The 16,730-nt window shown below is 44.3% G+C and overlaps 1 protein-coding gene across 2 annotated transcripts; it reads left to right on the top strand.

Annotated features, from left to right (window-relative positions):
* The first annotated feature begins 581 nt into the window (after positions 1 to 581).
* On the top strand, positions 582 to 16,403 carry LOC139559427 (ubiquitin-conjugating enzyme E2Q-like protein 1). 2 transcript variants are annotated; one of them, XM_071375453.1, is made up of 3 exons: positions 1,125 to 1,478; positions 1,793 to 2,711; positions 13,080 to 16,403. In XM_071375453.1, the coding sequence occupies exons 2-3, from the start codon at positions 1,980 to 1,982 to the stop codon at positions 13,209 to 13,211; spliced, it is 864 nt and encodes a 287-aa protein (XP_071231554.1). In that variant the 5' UTR covers positions 1,125 to 1,478; positions 1,793 to 1,979; the 3' UTR covers positions 13,212 to 16,403. The 2 variants fall into 2 exon arrangements, with proteins under 2 accessions (XP_071231553.1, XP_071231554.1); XM_071375452.1 differs by having other exon boundaries at positions 582 to 2,711.
* The last annotated feature ends 327 nt before the right edge of the window (positions 16,404 to 16,730 follow it).

The following is a 16,730-nucleotide window of genomic DNA, read 5'->3' as shown; positions in this document are numbered from 1 at the left end:
CAAAGAAAACACTATGTCTGGAGCAAACCCAACACCTCTCATCACCCTGAGAACACCATCCCCACAGTGAAGCATGGTGGTGGCAGTATCATGCTGTGGGGATGTTTTTCATCTGCAGGGACTGGGAAACTGGTCAGAATTGAAGGAATGATGGATGGCGCTAAATACAGGGAAATTCTTGAGGGAAAGTCTTCCAGAGATTTGAGACTGGGACGGAGGTTCACCTTCCAGCAGGACAATGACCCTAAGCATACTGCTAAAGCAACACTTGAATGGTTTAAGGGGAAACATTTAAATGTCTTGCAATGGCCTAGTCAAAGCCCAGACCTCAATCCAATTGAGAATCTGTGGTATGACTTTAAGATTGCTGTACACCAGCAGGACCCATCCAACTTGAAGGAGCTGGAACAGTTTTGCCTTGAAGATTGGGAAAAAATCCCAGTGGCTAGATGTGTCAAGCTTATAGAGACATACCCCAAGAGACTTTCAGCTGAAATTGCTGCAAAAGGTGTCTCTACAAAGTATTGACTTTGGGGGAGTGAATAGTTATGCACGCTCAAGTTTTCTGTTTTTTTGTCTTATTTCTTGTTTGTTTCACAATAAAAAATATTTTGCATCTTCAAAGTGTTGTGTAAATCAAAAATCAATTTTAATTCCAGGTTGTAAGGCAACAAAATAGGAAAAATGCCAAGCAGGGTGAATACTTTCGCAAGCCACTGTATGTATGGCGTTGTTTCATGAGTTTTAATGGGTCAACCCATCTAGGAAACCTGACCACACACACTACAATGACGTCACACTAACCCACAACTATTTGTTCATACACAGAACACACTCAGGAAAAACCAAAAAGCTTTTGTTGTGCATGGGTTGCAAAATTACCATAGTTCAGTACAATCTAACGAAAATGTACCACTACACCTGATGTCCCACTAATGCTGACATCACCCTGCTTTCTGAATTGACTGGAATTTAAATGGAATTGGCCCCAGCCCTGAGGCATATAGGCCTCTATTACGGGAGTGGGAAAAGCTATTACGTATCGGCTATGATAGGATGACATTGGCTGAAAAGCCCAGCCCACTTTCACTCTCTCCTCTTTCGTCCACATCTAGCCCCCTCTCTCCACATCATTAACCATTCAAACCAGGTAGAGCAGCGGAAGCCAACCCACGTCTGGCCGGTCATCCCTTTCCGCTGCTATTTGTGTGTGTGTGAGCGCAGCGAGCTAACGAGGATTGTGTGATTCCTCGCCAAGGATTAGCGGGGTTGGTTCGTCCTCAGTAACATTAGAGACAGTGTCGCGGCAGCTGCAGTTAAATCAAAGGCTTTAGCTCGCTTTGTTGGATGGTAACCGTTTAATATCCCTCTCTCTCCACTGTAATAGCTGATGTCAGTGCAGCTGAAGACTCGCCTTTTCGTCGCATAGGTTACACGAGAACATTGGGGTTTCATTTTTTCGAACGGAATTATAAATGGTAAATCGATGTGTATATTAAAATAGAGGTGGTGTGCTATGTGTGAATTATAACCGTTTATAAGAGTAATAACAGTGTAAATGCATATTTCAAAGCGGCTATCTATTCTGTACCCTATGTAGTTTATTGGATAATAGCATAGATATTCAGCAGCCATTGATCGCCACTAGGAATGCAGTCAATTGCCACAACACAGTCAGTCCACTACGCTACTATTGAATAGGATTATTTTATCTTCAGTGGCAGATTCATTAAACTGTAAATCGAATAGACAGCAGTTCATCGGTTTATTAATGGCGTGTGTGTTTTTTCAGTCGGACCTCGTCAGAATGATGCACTGAAGAAGGACTAGGCTACATGCAAGCGTCTGTCCAGAGGCTGCAGTATAGCTGAGGGATTGCGGCGCTAAGTTTTTTTTTACGGTTTCACGGTCTAACATCAGTGGTTGGCTATAAAGGGAGAATCGTGAATCTCGATCGCCCTGCGCTCGGCGGAGACATAATGGCCACTCTACTGCGTAAAATCGGTCTGATTCGTCTTCACGACCGGGACACAGAGGACCCCAAGCATCACCAGGGCTCGCTAAAGGGGACCAAGGGGAACACCAAGAATACCAAGCAGCACTGTCAGACCACCAACGAGACCAACAACCTCCTCAGCACCCCCGAGATCAAAGCGAAGAAGCTGGACCAGCACAGCAGCAAGGACAAACCGTCCGTAAAGGATAAGCAACAGGGCAAGGACACCAAGGAGAAACAGCAGATGGGAGGCGGAGGAGGAGGAGGTGGGATCGGGGTTGGGAAATCAGCGACCAGTGCCTCGATACCACCACTAGCCCCTCACCGGCAGCACTGCACCCAAGTCCGGACGAGAAGACTCATGAAGGAACTCCAGGAGATCCGGCGGTTGGGAGACAACTTTATAACTGTCGAGCTGGTCGACGACAACCTATTTGACTGGAACGTCAAGCTCCACCAGGTAGACAAAGACTCGGCGCTGTGGCAGGACATGAAAGAAACGAACACCGAGTTCATACTGCTGAATGTCTCTTTCCCCGACAATTTCCCCTTCTCCCCGCCTTTCATGCGGGTGCTCACCCCCCGGTTGGAAAACGGGTACGTGCTGGATGGCGGAGCGATATGTATGGAGCTGTTAACCCCCCGCGGATGGTCCAGCGCCTACACAGTGGAAGCCGTGATGAGGCAATTTGCCGCAAGTCTCGTAAAAGGACAGGTGAGGATCTATTTGTTTTATTAATGCATGGGTCTCTATCCCCCAGTCCCTTGTGCGTGTTGTTTTGAAACACGAGACGCAGTGGACGGTAAAGTCTTGGTGTTGAATGTTGACACTTGACACTCATGCGCCATGCGCAATGTTTAGTGTAACCGTTTACTGCGTAAAAGCTGTCAATGTAGTAGCTTACCCCTGTTCATATCTGCCAAACTGTGTTGAATCGGAATGGGGTTTTATTGTGATACAGATCTCATATTGGGAGACCTATTTCTCTCCCCCATCTCAGAGAGAGAGAGCGAAGGAGAGAGAAGCAGAAATCTATCTACACATTTTAGATGTGATTAATCTTTAGCTGTGACATTACAGCCGCCATTTCGCAGCTGTGCTCTGAATGTTCTCTACTCTGTGTGAGATTCATATTCATCCTCCTACCTCCTCATCGGAATGCATCATCCTTTATCACCTCCAGAAATCCTCATCGTTAGTGAGGAAAATAAATGTCTAACATAGAATGACAAGGTCACTCCATATCATTTGATAAATGGCGAGATATGGAATAGGTGAGCATGGGAGTTTAACTTCGTAATTTATCTTGTTTGGTAATATAAATTATAATTTTTTGTGGTTCATTTTAGTCATAACATTTCTCAATTGACATTAGGTCAACCAATCAGCTAAGCAGCCTGACTTGCTAGCCACCTTTGTTGCGTCATGTCTTTGAACCATACCATTTTTTTAATTCATCATCGATCCAGGGAGCTCTAACAGTTCTCACGGGTACTTTCTTAACAGGTGCATGTTTGTGCATGACAAGAGGAACTTATGTAAAAATGTCAACCGGCCGTGATTGGGAGTCCCATAGGGCGGCGCACAATTGGCCCAGCGTCGTCCGGGTTAGTGTTTGGCCGGGGTAGGCCGTCATTGTAAATAATCATTTGTTTTTAACTGACTTACTTAGTTAAATTAAATAAATTGTCACGGGTGTGCGTACTGGTAGCGAAGTCAGGTGCAGGAGAGCAGAGAGTTGTGAACAGGCGCACACTTTATTATTGCAGGAGTAAACTGCAAACGGACGCAGCTGCATCAAAAACCTCCAGCAAAAATGGCAAAAGTGCAAAGCGCGAAAACAGTCACAAAAGCTATAGTTTACCAAATAAACATACTTCATGAAAATAAACACGGAACATGGAAAACCAGCCTGGCGTGTCACATAAAACACGTAACACAAGGACATGGGGGGAACAGAGGAATATATATACACAATGTGATTAGGGAATGTAAACCAGGTGTGCAGGGAACAAGACAAAACAAATGAAAAATGAAAAATGGAGCGGCGATGGCTACAAGGAGAGGAGCCGACTTCGGTGGAAGTCGTGACAGTACCCCCCCTTGACGTGCGGCTCCAGCAGCGCGCCGACACCGGCCTCGGGGACGACCCGGAGGGCGAGGCGCAGGGCGATTTGCCGGAGACGGTGGAACTCCCGCAGCAGTTCAGGGTCCAACATGTCCGCAGCCGGAACCCAGCACCTCTCCTCCGGACCGTACCCCTCCCACTCCACGAGGTACTGAAGGCCCCTCGCCCGACGCCTCGAATCCAGAATGGAACGCACGGAGTATGCCGGGGCCCCTTCGATGTCCAGAGGGGGCGGAGGAACCTCCCGCACCTCAGACTCCTGGAGCGGACCAACCACCACCGGCCTGAGGAGAGACACATGGAACGAGGGGTTAATACGGTAATCAGGAAGCTGTAACCTGTAACACACCTCGTTCACTCTCCTCAGGACTTTGAATGGCCCCACAAACCGCGGGCCCAGCTCCCGGCAGGGCAGGCGGAGGGGCAGGTTTCGGGTCGAGAGCCAGACCCGGTCCCCCGGTGCGAACACCGGGGCCTCACTGCGGTGACGGTCTGTGCCCACTTTCTGGCGCAGCACGGCGCGCTGAAGGTGGACATGGGCGGTGTCCCATGTTTCCTCCGCGCGCCGGAACCAGTCGTCCACCGCAGGAGCCTCAGTCTGACTCTGATGCCAAGGAGCCAGAACTGGCTGATACCCCAATACACACTGGAAGGGGGTGAGGTTAATGGAGGAGTGGCGGAGCAAGTTCTGGGCCATCTCTGCCCAGGGCACGAACGCTGCCCACTCCCCCGGCCGGTCCTGGCAATAGAAACCTACCCACATCCTGGTTTACTCTCTCCACCTGCCCGTTACTCTCGGGGTGAAAACCTGAGGTAAGGCTGACCGAGACCCCCAGACTTTCCATGAATGCGTTCCAGACCCTCGACGTGAACTGGGGACCCCGATCAGACACTATATCCTCAGGCACCCCGTAGTGCCGGAAGATGTGTGTAAACAAGGCCTCCGCAGTCTGTAGGGCCGTAGGGAGACCGGGCAAAGGGAGGAGACGATAAGACTTAGAAAAACAATACCACACAATGACATGGGGGGAACAGAGGAATATATATACACAATGTGATTAGGGAATGTAAACCAGGTGTGCGGGGAACAAGACAAAATAAATGAAAAATGGAGTGGCGATGGCTAGAAGGCCGGTGACGTCGACCGCCGAACGCCGCCCGAACAAGGAGATGAGTCAACTTCGGTGGAAGTCGTGACATAAATAGAAAACATGAGAGACTGAGGGACAGCATAAATTGGCGTCAACTAGCGACAAATGCAGCAACCAACAGCTACTTTCCTTGAAAAATTGTTGGCAACACTGGCAGCCTCTTCTGACGACGTAACGTGATAAACATTAATTTCTCTGGTCCTTCAATAATGTTGCAGTCATGTTGCATGTGGTGCTATGCTGTCAAATCGTCCTACATGTTTCTAGTTTAACCAGCTGTTTTCAGCAACTGATACTGTTGAATTTGGTTGTTATATTGGCAGATTTGCTAGCAACAAACTATTTCACTTTAGCTAGCTTCTACTTTAGCTAGCTTCTGCTAAGTGTTTCATTTGCAATGCGATCTCCTTGACTACTGTAATGAACAGTGTCCTGACGAGGTAGCAAATGTTCAAAACCAGGCATTGTTATGGTCAGATGTATCCAAATAGATGTCGCTACAAAACAGCTTAAACAAACGCGAATGCTGCTACTTAGCTGTTATTCTGGCTCAGGTTGACGTAACTGTGTTAGCGGAGTTGGCTAGTTAGCAAGCAACCGTTGGCTGGCAACGGAACATAAAAAACGAACGACGTACATAGAGAAATAACAAAAATAATTAACAACTGGTGATAGAACAAAGTGGAAAGAGGAGAAAGTATGAATTCATTATCAAAATGAAAATATACCCGAAAACATGTTATTTTTACAGGTATACTGTCACGGCCTGGCCTTAGTTATCTTTGTTTTCTGTAATATTTTGGTTAGGTCAGGGTGTGACAGGGGGGATGTTTGTGTGTATTTGTCTCGTCTTGGGTGGTTGTATTGTATAGGGGGTTTTGTAGAGGTTATGGGGTTGTGTTTAGTGTAGGTGTCTAGGTATGTCTATGGTTGCCTGAATGGTTCTCAATCAGAGACAGCTGTCTATCATTGTCTCTGATTGGGAGCCATATTTAAGGCAGCCATAGGCATTAGGCTGTTGTGGGTAATTGTCTATGTCTATGTTGCATGTGTGCACGTAGTTTGTTTAGCTTCACGATCATTTGTTGTTTTTTTTGTTCGTTTGTAAGTGTTTTGTTTGTCTTCATTAAAGAAGATGTATCATTATCACGCTGCGCCTTGGTCCACTCTTCCTCAAAGTTACGACGATCGTGACATATACTGTATGTGTGCTTTAGTATTGTTTTCTTGGGCAACTGTGGTATAAGCGGGATAAACGCCTCCGTTCTGTACATTACCTTGGAAAAATTAACTGCGTTGTCTATTATTTACAAGGTAATGTACAGAACATCGGCATTTATCCCTTACTCTGTGTGTACAAAACATTAAGAACACCTTCCTAATATTGAGTTGCACCCCCTTTGCCCTCAGAACAGCCTCAATTCGTCAGGGCATGTATTCTACAAGGTGTCGAAAGCATTCTACAGGGATGCTGGCCCATGTTGACTCCAATGCATCCCACAGTTGTGTCAAGTTGGCTGGATGTCCTTTGGGTGGTGGACCATTCTTTATACACACAGGAAACGGTTGAGCGTGAAAAACCCAGCAGCATTGCCGTTCTTGACATACTTAAAACTGTGCACCTGACACCTACTACCACCCTCTGAATGGCACATATACACAATCCATGTCTCATCAACAAACAAAAAAATCTTTAACCGGTCCCCTCCCCTTAATCTACACTGATTGAAGTGGATTTACAAGTGATATCAAGAAGGGATCATAGCTTTCACCTGGATTCACCTGGTCAGTCTATGTCATGGAAAGAGCCAGTGTTCTTATTGTTTTGTACACTCAGTGTAGTACATATCATTTCAAATTATTCAGTTACATTGACACATATGATGTGGTCACAATCGTAAATGTATGGGCAATGTAAGGAAGAACACCCAAAGAGATCCATAGCAAAGACATCAATAATCTAGATTGGTGTTGGTCACATCATCTCAAATATTTAATTTTACTTAATATATTTGACCCTAATGATGCATTGTGAGCAGCAGGCCCACTGCCTGAGGCCTGAGGCCTGTGAAGGAGACTCAACTAACATGGCTGCTACTGTAAATGCTCTCCTGGGGAATTGGTGATCATTATTCAGATTCAAGGGGGAAATCTTTGCTTTCACAATGCAGTTAAATGCTGATCAATCAATCACATGCACAAACACAGTAGCCCACACACACACACACACACACACACACACACACACACACACACACACACACACACACACACACACACACACACACACACACACACACACACACACACACACACACACACACATGCATCTTGATTAGCAGTTCGTTTTTTCCATCTTATCTGTGATTACACTCTGATGGGGGGTGATATAAAAAGGGTGAGAGAGCGTGTGAGAGAGAGTGAGAAAGAGAGCGAGAGCAGCTCTGCAGTCAGTGTACACTAATTACATCCCAGTGTCTTCCTCCTCCAGTTTGCTAATGAAAACAATATTGATAAATTATGCAAGTGTGTGCGCGCACATGCGTCTTTGGTTGTGCGTTTGTATGTGTATCCTGATTTCCCATGTGATTGGTTTGCCACATACCAAATGTGAAACTAACACCGTAATTCCTACTTGAATGCTACTAGTGCTGCTACTCTGTGGTTCCCTGTGGTGGTTCTGCTTGAGATAGAAATAATCACATCCAATAATAACCATCTCCTGCATGGGAGGATGATAGAATTACTGAATAGAAAGACAATAGATTCCTATGGTTTCCCCATTGCTGTGTACTAGACTAGATTGAAGTTGTATGAAAAAAGTGCTGGTTCTTTAATTTTACAGTACCAGAGTTAATATCTTCAAGTGATTATTCTATAAGTGGTACTCAAGCAGTAGAACATGTGAGGTGCACCACTCCAATTCAAGTACTGCATGGTCTTTAGGAGCGGTTTGGCCTTGTCTGATTATCAGTGTTATCGTACATGTTATCACAGCTATTTGGGTCAGTGGTCATGACCATGAACATAACCACATCCAGAGAGGACCATTATTGAATTAAGACCAAATTTACTCTGAAATGTTTTACCTTTCTACACTTCATCTTTTGTCAGGAAGAGATTAGTAAAAGTCTATAAACAGTTTATAAACACATACCCTCTATACATTTATTTGTATGTTGCGCAACTATAGAAAATTAACTATAATAGGTATAAACTACTTATAAACCTATTACAAACCCTTTATAAATACAGTACCAGTCAAAAGTTTGGACAGACCTACTCATTCAAGGATTTTTCTTTATTTTTACTATTATCTACATTGTAGAATAAAGTGAATACATCAACATTATGAAATAATACATATGGAATCATGTGGTAACCAAAAAAGTGTTAAACACATCAAAATAGATTTAATATTTTCAATTTTTTTTCTCGAAATAGCAACACTTTGCCTTCATGACAGCTTTGCACACTCTTGGCATTCTCTCAACCAGCTTCACCTGGAATGGTTTTCGAACAGTCTTGAAGGGGTTCCTACATATGCTGAACACTTGTTGGTTGCTTTTCCTTCACTCTGCGGTCCAACTCATCCTAAACCATCTCAATTGGGTTGAGGTTGGGTGATTGTGGAGGCCAGGTTATCTGATGCAGCACTCCATCACTCTCCTGGAGGTGTGTTGGGTCATTGTCCTGTTGAAAAACAAATGATAGTCTCACTAAGCGCAAACCAGATGGGATGGCGTATCAATGCAGAATGCTGTGGTAGCCATGCTGGTTAAATGTGCCTTGAATTCTAAATAAATCACTGACAGTGTCACAAGCAAAGCACCCCCACAACATCACACCTCCTCCTCCATGCTGCACGGTGGAAACCACACATGCGGAGATCATCCGTTCACCTACTCTGCATCTCACAAAGACACGGCGGTTGGAACAAAAAATCTCAAATTTGGACTCATCAGATCAAAGGACAGATTTCCACCAGTCTAATGTCCATTGCTTGTGTTTCTTGGCTCAAGAAAGTCTCTTCTTATTGGTGTCCTTTAGTAGTGGTTTCTTTGCAGCAATTCGACCATGAAGGTCTGATTTACACATTCTTCTCTGAACAGTTGATGTTAAGATGTGTCTGTTACTTGAACTCTGTGAAGCATTTATTTGGGCCTCAATTTCTGAGGAAGGTAACTCTAATGAACATTTTCATCATTGCGCTTGATGGTTTTTGCGACTGCACTTGAAGAAACTTTCAAAGTTCTTGAAATGTTCCACATTGACTGACCTTCTTGTCTTAAAGTAATGATGGACTGTCGTTTCTCTTTGCTTATTTGAGCTGTTCTTGCCATAATATGGACTTGGTCTTTTACCAAATAGGGCTATCTTCTGTATTCCACCCCTACTTTGTCAAAACACAACTGATTGGCTCAAACGCATTAAGAAGGAAAGAAATTCTACAAATTAACTTTTAACAATTGTTAATTGAAATGCATTCCTGGTGACTACCTCGTGAAGCTGGTTGAGCGGATGCCAAGAGTGTGCAAAGCTGTCATCAAGGCAAAGGGTGGCTACTTTGAGGAATCGCAAATAAAAAATACTTTTAGATTTATTTAATACTTTCTTGGTTACTGCATGATTCCATATGTGTTATTTCATAGTTGTGACGTTTTCACTATTATTATACAATTTAGAAAATAGTAAAAATAAAGAAAGACCCTTGAATGAGTAGGTGTGCAAACTTTTGACTGGTACTGTATATTTGCATGTTGCACAAGCTACACACAATCAGACATGATGTGTTGACATCACACCACGTCATATTGCAATTCCAGTATATCTGTTTGCATATTGCACATTAATCTCCACAGTCAACAACAAGTCTTCAGTGATATGTTGTTGTGTTGATAATATGTCCACCTCTCCAGTCCCATAGCATGTTTATTCATCTTGATCCTGTTCTCTGGCACATGTAGCCAGGTGTTATGCAATCATCCCAAGTTCAAATCCTCTTCCCAAGATGCACTGGGGCACTGAGCGGAGCGCCGCCTGGCCCATTGACTGATCTCCATTCACAAGATTACCCATCAACCACTTCACTTCACACAACGGACAAGTGTGTGTCCCACTGGACGTGAGCAAGCGAGGGAGGGAAGGCTTAAGTGAACTAGATAAACAATGACAGACTACTGCGGTGTACAGCCTCAACACACTCTGGATGTAAATACAACCTCACCAAGACGTCCGCACGTCTGCACGCACACACACACACACCTGTCCTCTCTCTGACTCTCTCCCTCCCCTCTCCTCCCTCCTAACACTAGAGAGTTAATTAAAGCTCAATTTCCTCTTTTTAATTCTCAAATCAAAGAGCTTGTAGAAAGGCTGCACTTTTACCTCACTGAGCTCATGAGTGCTTGCTCTCTTTCGACCTCTCTGTCTCTCTCTCTCTCTCCGTCTCTCTCTCACACTCCCATTCTCTCTCTCTCTCTGTGTTCTCTCTCTCCTCTCTCTCTCGTCATCTCTTTCCTGCTCCCCTCTCTCTCTCTCTATCTCTCTCGCTGTTATTTCGGTCTCGTTAAGCGTCAGTCTGCCCGGACATGCCCTAAGGCAGGAATGAGTTATTTCAGTCCCTAGTCTGTCCACACACACCACCACTGCAGCCTGTCCCCTGGCAAACATAGGCACCCTGGCAAGGGGGAAAGAAATACCCAGTGCACAGGTCAGACAGGGGACGGAAATAATCGTCACACAGCTAAGTGGAAGGAAATAACCGCTGTGGTGGCTAGAGGGACGAAAATAATCGTCGCACGTTAATGGAGTGTGCTGACCGATGGAGTGATATTGTTGATTGATGTAATGTAAACCACATGGTAGTCAGTCTCTACATTGCTCTCTTCCAGGCAAGGTGGATTAGGGGAAATAAGGCCTAGCTCTTAAATGGCTGTGATATCCAGTTTAATTCAATCAGTGCAAGACAATTCAGGAAATTGGTTCAAATTTAATTGGTTAATTGGTCATAATTGATGCGATTTTAAAGTTTCTGCTGTGCATACGTGTGTGTATGTGTGTGTGTATTGTAATTGGTCTAATAATGGGTGTGTGTTAATCCACTGGCCAGTCTCCCTGCCAGTCATCTATGTATATATAAATCCGTGGTTGTAACAGCGGCAACTGGCACATAATATAATATTATTCAGACATGGACAGGATTATACCAAGCTAACGATTAGGTAGGCAAGCAGTTGACCTTTCACCGCTCAGGAATGGGTCCTAGGTTTCAGGAACTCAATGATTAATTCATAAGAAGGTTGTGTCTGTCTCGAAGACAGAATTATTTTCTGGATTCCTCTGCCTGGTAAAATACCAAACATTTCTTTCACTTTTCGAGTCATTGTAGTCGTTTTGAGAGAAAGGGTGGCCATTACTGCTGACACAGTGTCTTGAGTGAGCATATCAATAGTCTATGGGAGAATCTCAATTGCATACTCATTGCGTCCTCTCTCCTCTCAAAAACATTGGATGAGAAAGCCAGAGGTCCCTCCCCTCTGACCTTCTCCTCCAATGGGTTTTGAGAAAGAGGCGAAGAGAGAGGAGAGAGGACGCGAGGAGCATGCATTTGAGATACTCCCTATAGTGGGCCTACCACTCTAACTTTTGAGACACAGCCTTAGTCCTGAGCTGATGATCCTCCTGTTCTTATTATGTTCCTGTTCTAATCTGTCTGAGTCACTTAGTCTCATTAACCAGCTCAGTCAGACATGGAAACTGTGTTGCTAATCACCTGACCACTCAGCATTACGACCTCATCCTACTCATCCCCAGCATCCTCAACACACAAAATGGCCGACCAGACACACAAGCCCTTAATTTGACACAAAAATGGCTGTATCTGAAACAATCTCAAGTTCTACATGTAGTGCAACACTTCTGGCCAGAAATGACATCCTAAGGTAATGCACAATATAAAGAATAGGGTGCCATTTCAGATGCAGACAGAGTCAGCATCGTGCACTACTTTTCACCAGAGCCTTAATGAGATTTCTTGATCCCTATGACCCAAAATGACGTCTAGACACAGGAGCCGCTCGTTTAATACATTACTTTTTAATGTGGTTTGAGTGTGACCAATGGAAACTGATTTACCATTGTGGTGGCAAGGAGCCATTCTGGCCTGTGTTTCCTCAGCACCTCTCTCTCTCTCTCTCTCTCTCTCTTTCTCCATGCATGTGTGTACGTGGGTGTGTGAGTTGACTCTCCGATACGTTATGCTCCAGAGGTGAATCATAAATTAGATGATGTAATTTAAGACAACACACGATGCCTCCAAAGGCAGAATCAGCCGTGCATCTTATATTAGCTTTAGTACGCCCCTTATTGTGCCACTGAGGCTAAATATTCACATTTTTAAGATAAAGTCAGGGACTTTTTGTTGTGTTATTTTGTTCTCCCACCCACACAATGCTCTTTAGAGAAGACTGAGCCACTGTTGCTAAGAGATCAATGAGCTTTAGTGTCACATGCACCGCCTACACTCTCTTTTCTTTTTCTTCTCTCCCACATATATTATTAGCCTTTGTGTGCCAGGAAAATACAGTTGTTGCTTTTTTATTAGCAAGATGGAAGATGGTGGTTGGGGTGAAAATACTTGAGTTGTTGAATGCAGATGTAATGTACTCATTATCTATCTCTCTTTCTCTATAGTATCAGTGATTGGTTGAGGCAATGATATATGTAAATACTGTACTAATTATGTCTCTCCCTCTCTCGCTCTCTCTCTCTCTCGCTCTCTCTCCCTTTCTCTCTCTGTAGGGGCGTATCTGCAGGAAAGCAGGGAAGTCCAAGAAGGCGTTTAGCCGCAAAGAGGCGGAGGCCACCTTTAAGAGTCTGGTGAAGACCCACGAGAAGTACGGCTGGGTTTCCCCCCCTGTGTCTGACGGCTAAGGAAAGAGGTTGGCCATGACGCTAGCTAGCCATGCTAACCACGACACACCACGCTAATTCAACTCCTCCTCCTTCTCGACCCTACAGCTCCAACGCTCCAGTTGTTTTGTTTTTAGTTTTTGTTGTTTCAATCACCTCACTGAAACTCTTCAGAAAAATGAACAAACGAACGCTTGTCATCGAGGTCTACTTCTTCACTTTGCCGATCATTGCCATCATCAAGTCGTCATTTCTCCACATCCCTCCAGCGCTGCACTCCTCTGTCCTTCGTTCCCGTTCCCTCCCTCCTTCACTTTCTCTTTCTCTCCCTTCGGCTGAGTAGAGGGTTCAGAGTGAGGTGTGTCTGTCAGTGGAGGGTGTGTCAGTGGAGTGTGTGTCACAGCGGGCCATGGATTGGGTTTCCGACACGCACACACACACACCCACACACACTGAGGGACATTCAGACAAACTGTGTGTGGATCTGCGGGTAAAGACTGTGAAAGACTACTGCAAAGAGGGCGATGTATTCTCCTCTCCAACCTTTACCCCACCCTCCCTGCTCACCTTCCCTCCACTACTCTCCTCCTCTCATCCTTCTCTCCAAGCTGACACCGCACTGCACTGAACTGTAGTCAAACTTTCCATCCCCTCTGCCTGCTTGATCATTTACATACAAACCAGCCTGTTGATGTTTAATAGACTGGCTGTGCAGGACGGCAACTCACGCATTCACCCCTTCTTTATCTCTTCTTTATCTCTTATTTATCTCTTATTTATCTCTTTTTCTCTTATTTTTCTCTCTGTTCCTTTCTTTTCCTTTTGACTGTGCTGTTTTTCACAGTTCAATGCAACATGAAGATTGTAATGTATGCAGAGCTGTGTTCTCTATCTCTCTTTCTATCGTTCGTTCTCCTCACTCTCATTCTCTCCCTCTTTGTGGCTAAATTTAGACCTCACTGTGTTGCGTACATGGTTATTGATTTCTAATGGAGAAAAAACATTACTTGTTTTATACCCAGAGACTCTGTACGATGAAGAGAATGGCAGAACTACAGAACTCTCTCTCTCCACTCTCTCTTTCCTCTCTCTCTCTAATCTTTCTAGCTCCCCCCCCCCTCTCTCTCTCTCTCTCTCCCCCCCCTCTCTCTCTCTCGTCATATTATCATGTGTAGGAGAAGACCAGCAGCTATAATTCCCATGATTTAGATACCAGATGGTCGAGCTAATAACCAGGCACATGAAGGGTGTGTGTGCTTTCATGCATGTGTGTGTCTCAACATGGCTTTTCATTGTGTTCCTGTGTGATGGTAACTGTACTATGCTGATCTCTTTACCGTCAGTATGCCAGTAATGGTATTAGTACATTATTACTGTATGGAGATGTTGTTACAATGGTGATGATGATGATGTCCTGACCAGAGGAAATTATCATCTCTACTAGTTCCCCATGGGATTGTACACCACACACTTCAGAGTGGCTATTTTGAATTGGCACATCACACACACACTCCTCAACATTTAGCGCTGATATTCATACATGGGCACGCACACACACACGATACCCCTAAATGAGGATGGACAAAGCAGAGCCCTGGTGAGGATGGAGTGGTGGAATAATAAACGAGTGTCCTCTGAGAGATGAGCGTGTCTCAGTGAGCTCCTGATTGATGTCTGGATTAGAGGGAGGAAGAGAGGGAACATGGGAGGAAGAGGAAGAGAGAAGGGTGCGTGGCAAGCTTTGATGTTTCCCGCCGGCTTCTCAAAATGTCAGCTGGAATCCAAAATGGCTGAAGAGAAGCTTGTGTGTGTGTGTTTCATAACAATTACACACACACACACACACAAACACACACACACACACACACACACACACATACAACTCTGCTCTGACATTCTGTCATTCTCACTTCCCGGAGCTCCGCACATATAATCTTTTGCTTTACATTGTGTGTAAGGCAATGTTCATACAGCATGTTATACAGTATGTTCATCATCAGGGGGGATGATCATGTGTGTGAGAGGGGTTGTTGTGTCTGTGATGCTCCCTTGGGAAAGTTACAGAAATCGCCATCTGGTATCTAATCATGGGAAAGGGTAGGTTTCAAAATGGTACCCTACTGTATTACCCATCTAGTGCATTACTTTTGACCAGAGCCCTATGTAGGGAATAGGGTGCCATTTGGGATGAGGCATAAGTCAATGCTGATGATGGTCTTCTCTCTTCTTTGTGGGCAGTGAAGTCAGGGTTGGCTGTGGGTGTTTCACTGGGCGTTACGATGAGAGGAGAAATCTGTAAAGTGAACAATTAATAGAAGATGAAATATCTCCAAATTGGGTGTTTGCTGGTTTAAAAAGTATCATTTTGTGATATAGTTTAGATCGGTAGTTTGCAGACACTAACTGAGTGAATCGATTCTGTTGTATTATATCTGCATGTGGTAAGTGATTGGTAGCTAGCTATCTTTTTTTCAAGAAAAGCAACGAAAAAAATGAAGTCGGGGTAAAAAGCGAACAGTAAAATGCTTCTCTTCTCTTGTTCTCTTGATTTCTGTTTTCTGTATGTATATTTTTCTTTCCGACTACCCTAAAAAATACTGTCACGTTGTGGTCTCTGAATGTTTGTGTTTTAATTTATTTGTGGTTTGCCAAAATGAAGATTTTGAAGCATGTCGCAGGTATTGTCACAGAAAAAGAGAAAAATAAATCCGAACTAAGAATGATGATGTGTATCTGTGTCAGAAGGGTGTTCAGGTGTATATTTTGTGGGAGACTTTCAAGGAACCAGATTAAGAAGGACTAGATAATGATGTCATAAAGCCTCAACATTCTCCAGGAAGTAATCTGTCACAAGGAGCAGAACTCTATGGAGCTCAATGGAACTGAAGGATCAGTCAACTCTTGGCTCTCACATGTATTTCCTACTCTCCTCTGTGATATCACCGATGTCCATCCTTCTTTCTCTGGTTCCGGACTGCGTTACTGCTTGGGTAGAAGTTGCCCTTAGGCACAGATCTAGGATCAGCTTACCCTGCCTAAACCCTAACCTTAACCATTAGAGTGGAATGTGCAAATCTGTTCCTAGATCAGTTTCTATGAGCAACTTCACCCTACTCCCGACGGAAGTGTCAGACCGAGGTCAACAGTTCAAAAGGTGAAAGGTCGTTGCAAGACCAAACAGGAATGTGCAATAAAAGTTACGGCTTATTGAAACTGACGAATGGACCTGGTTTTGTTTGTATTCACTCACATGATACACAAACATTTATCTATTTATCTCTTCTCTATCCAAGATCTTTGCTGTTTTTCATGTCATCATGACCAAACTAGAGTTGTGAGACTCAATGTCCAAGATCTTAGTTTTTTTCTTCCCCTTCCCCCTTCCCCTGGAGTAGTTTCGGTACATTGAATGAATAGTGGTTAACTGAGGCACAGCAAACAGTTTCCAATGTTAGGGTCTCTTTACCGAGCAATACTACACATTTATTAAACATTGACTTACTATTTTGAAACGTTTTCACCTTTTTCAGAGTGGAAGGT

Source organism: Salvelinus alpinus, chromosome 29 (genome assembly GCF_045679555.1).
Source record: "Salvelinus alpinus chromosome 29, SLU_Salpinus.1, whole genome shotgun sequence".
Classification (NCBI taxonomy): Eukaryota; Metazoa; Chordata; class Actinopteri; order Salmoniformes; family Salmonidae; genus Salvelinus; species Salvelinus alpinus.
The sequence above is the reverse complement of the archived record's forward strand: the minus strand, read 5'-3'. Positions and strand labels throughout refer to the sequence as shown.

Excerpts from the sequence above, each read along its gene's own strand:
- LOC139559427 (XM_071375452.1), top strand. The coding sequence starts at position 1,980 with ATGGCCACTCTACTGCGTAAAATCGGTCTGATTCGTCTTCACGACCGG. Across the intron at positions 2,712-13,079 it reads CAAGTCTCGTAAAAGGACAG|GGGCGTATCTGCAGGAAAGC; the intron begins GTGAGGATCTAT and ends CTCTCTCTGTAG.